We start from the raw sequence: 1,271 nt of genomic DNA on the forward strand, positions 1-1,271 counted from the left end.
GGGGCAGTGCCAAAATGTGGCACTGGGAGAGGAGGTCATCAGCAGGCTGGCCCAGGACCAGGAGATGCAAGTAGGGTGTGCAACATCTCTGTGGGGGTGGGAGTGGAGATGGGGGTGAACTTGGGCACCAGCACTAGCATGGCAGCTAAGCACCCCTCCCTCCGGGTGAACCTTCTGGAGCTGCAGGGAGAGGTGTTGTGGTGTGTGGGAGACCACAATGAGGGGCACGACAGATTCCTGGCCGCTGCCCAGAACCCTGCTGATGAGCCTGCTCTAGGAGCCCCAAACCCCCAGGAGCCTGGGTGTGCTGACAAGCAGGGTGGTGAGTAGAGCGCTCAGGCGGGATGGGCAGGCAGGAGCAGGGGAGGCTCGCACTGATCTCAGATCCCCTCCTCCCTCTGTCTGAAGATCTTCGTGAGGTGAGCCTCACTGACAGCGTGGAGCCTGCACCAGGAGAGGCCAGAGAGGGTTCTCCCCACGACAACCCCACTGCACAGCAGATCGTGCAGCTGCTTCCTCTAATGCAGGACTCCCCAGGAGCACGGAGGCTTGGGCAGCAACCCCTGCATGCCATTCTTTCCAGGCTGCCAAGAACAGGGAGATAAACCATCACCATCATCTAAAAGCTGGTCAAGAAAAATAAAAAGAAAAAAACTTAAGGGGTTAATCTCCTACACAATTCATTTACTTCATTTGAATGTTAGAGCCACTCACGTTTATTTGTGTTTTTCTAATTTATAGTTTAAATTTATTTGTAAAAAGTTAAAGGAGAGTGGGTCTTTCCCTCATGTTCACTCTGACATCCCTTAGCATCTTTTTTTTATGTGATAACTGTAGGTCATTAGCATGCATATCGAGTTTGCCCTTAGGTGGTGGGAGTTCAAACACACAAAGACCCACTATTTGCACAAAACTATTCTTGCTGGTTTGGAATAGGCTGCCATTTTTTTTTAATGTTATTGCAGCATGTATATTTATTATGAAATTCAGATAAAATGTGCTTATGTTCTGCTACTATGTTTGATCGACTCCTAATCACAGTGAGCTCTTCATTAGTTCAATATGTGGTTTGCCCTCAAGTGCGCTGTTTATTAGTTTGTAATGTGCCACTGTGAGTACTGACATTTACAGTTGTTTAGAGATGGAGCAGTGGAAACAGCCTTTCCCCCTTTTTCTGTGTATTGGGGATGGGCGTAATAACAGTTTGGGGAGCTTTTTAAATCTCCCAAAAGAGGAAAGTGGCCTGCTCTGGCAGGTGTGTGCAGGATAGA

At 48.7% G+C, this 1,271-nt stretch overlaps 1 protein-coding gene across 3 annotated transcripts; it reads left to right on the forward strand.

Moving 5' to 3' along the window:
• LOC108541272 (golgin subfamily A member 6B-like) lies at nt 1-639 on the forward strand. 3 transcript variants are annotated; one of them, XR_001888920.1, is made up of 2 exons: nt 1-70; nt 187-639. XR_001888920.1 is itself a non-coding variant. In XM_017890738.1 (2 exons), exons 1-2 carry the CDS (start codon nt 109-111, stop codon nt 603-605), a joined length of 411 nt encoding a protein of 136 aa, XP_017746227.1. In that variant the 5' UTR covers nt 86-108; the 3' UTR covers nt 606-639. The 3 variants fall into 3 exon arrangements, 1 of the variants encoding a protein (XP_017746227.1); XR_001888921.1 differs by having other exon boundaries at nt 409-639; XM_017890738.1 differs by lacking the exon at nt 1-70 and having other exon boundaries at nt 86-322; nt 409-639.
• Nucleotides 640-1,271: the final 632 nt, after the last annotated feature.

The sequence above is a fragment of the Rhinopithecus bieti genome, unplaced genomic scaffold (assembly GCF_001698545.2).
Source record: "Rhinopithecus bieti isolate Rb0 unplaced genomic scaffold, ASM169854v2 scaffold_20888, whole genome shotgun sequence".
Lineage (NCBI taxonomy): Eukaryota > Metazoa > Chordata > Mammalia > Primates > Cercopithecidae > Rhinopithecus > Rhinopithecus bieti.

What these genes read in the sequence shown, in the direction of transcription:
- LOC108541272 (XM_017890738.1), top strand. Translation starts at nt 109, where the DNA reads ATGGGGGTGAACTTGGGCACCAGCACTAGCATGGCAGCTAAGCACCCC. An exon ending in GTGTGCTGACAAGCAGGGTG is followed by an intron (nt 323 to 408) that starts GTGAGTAGAGCG and finishes CTCTGTCTGAAG; the next exon opens with ATCTTCGTGAGGTGAGCCTC.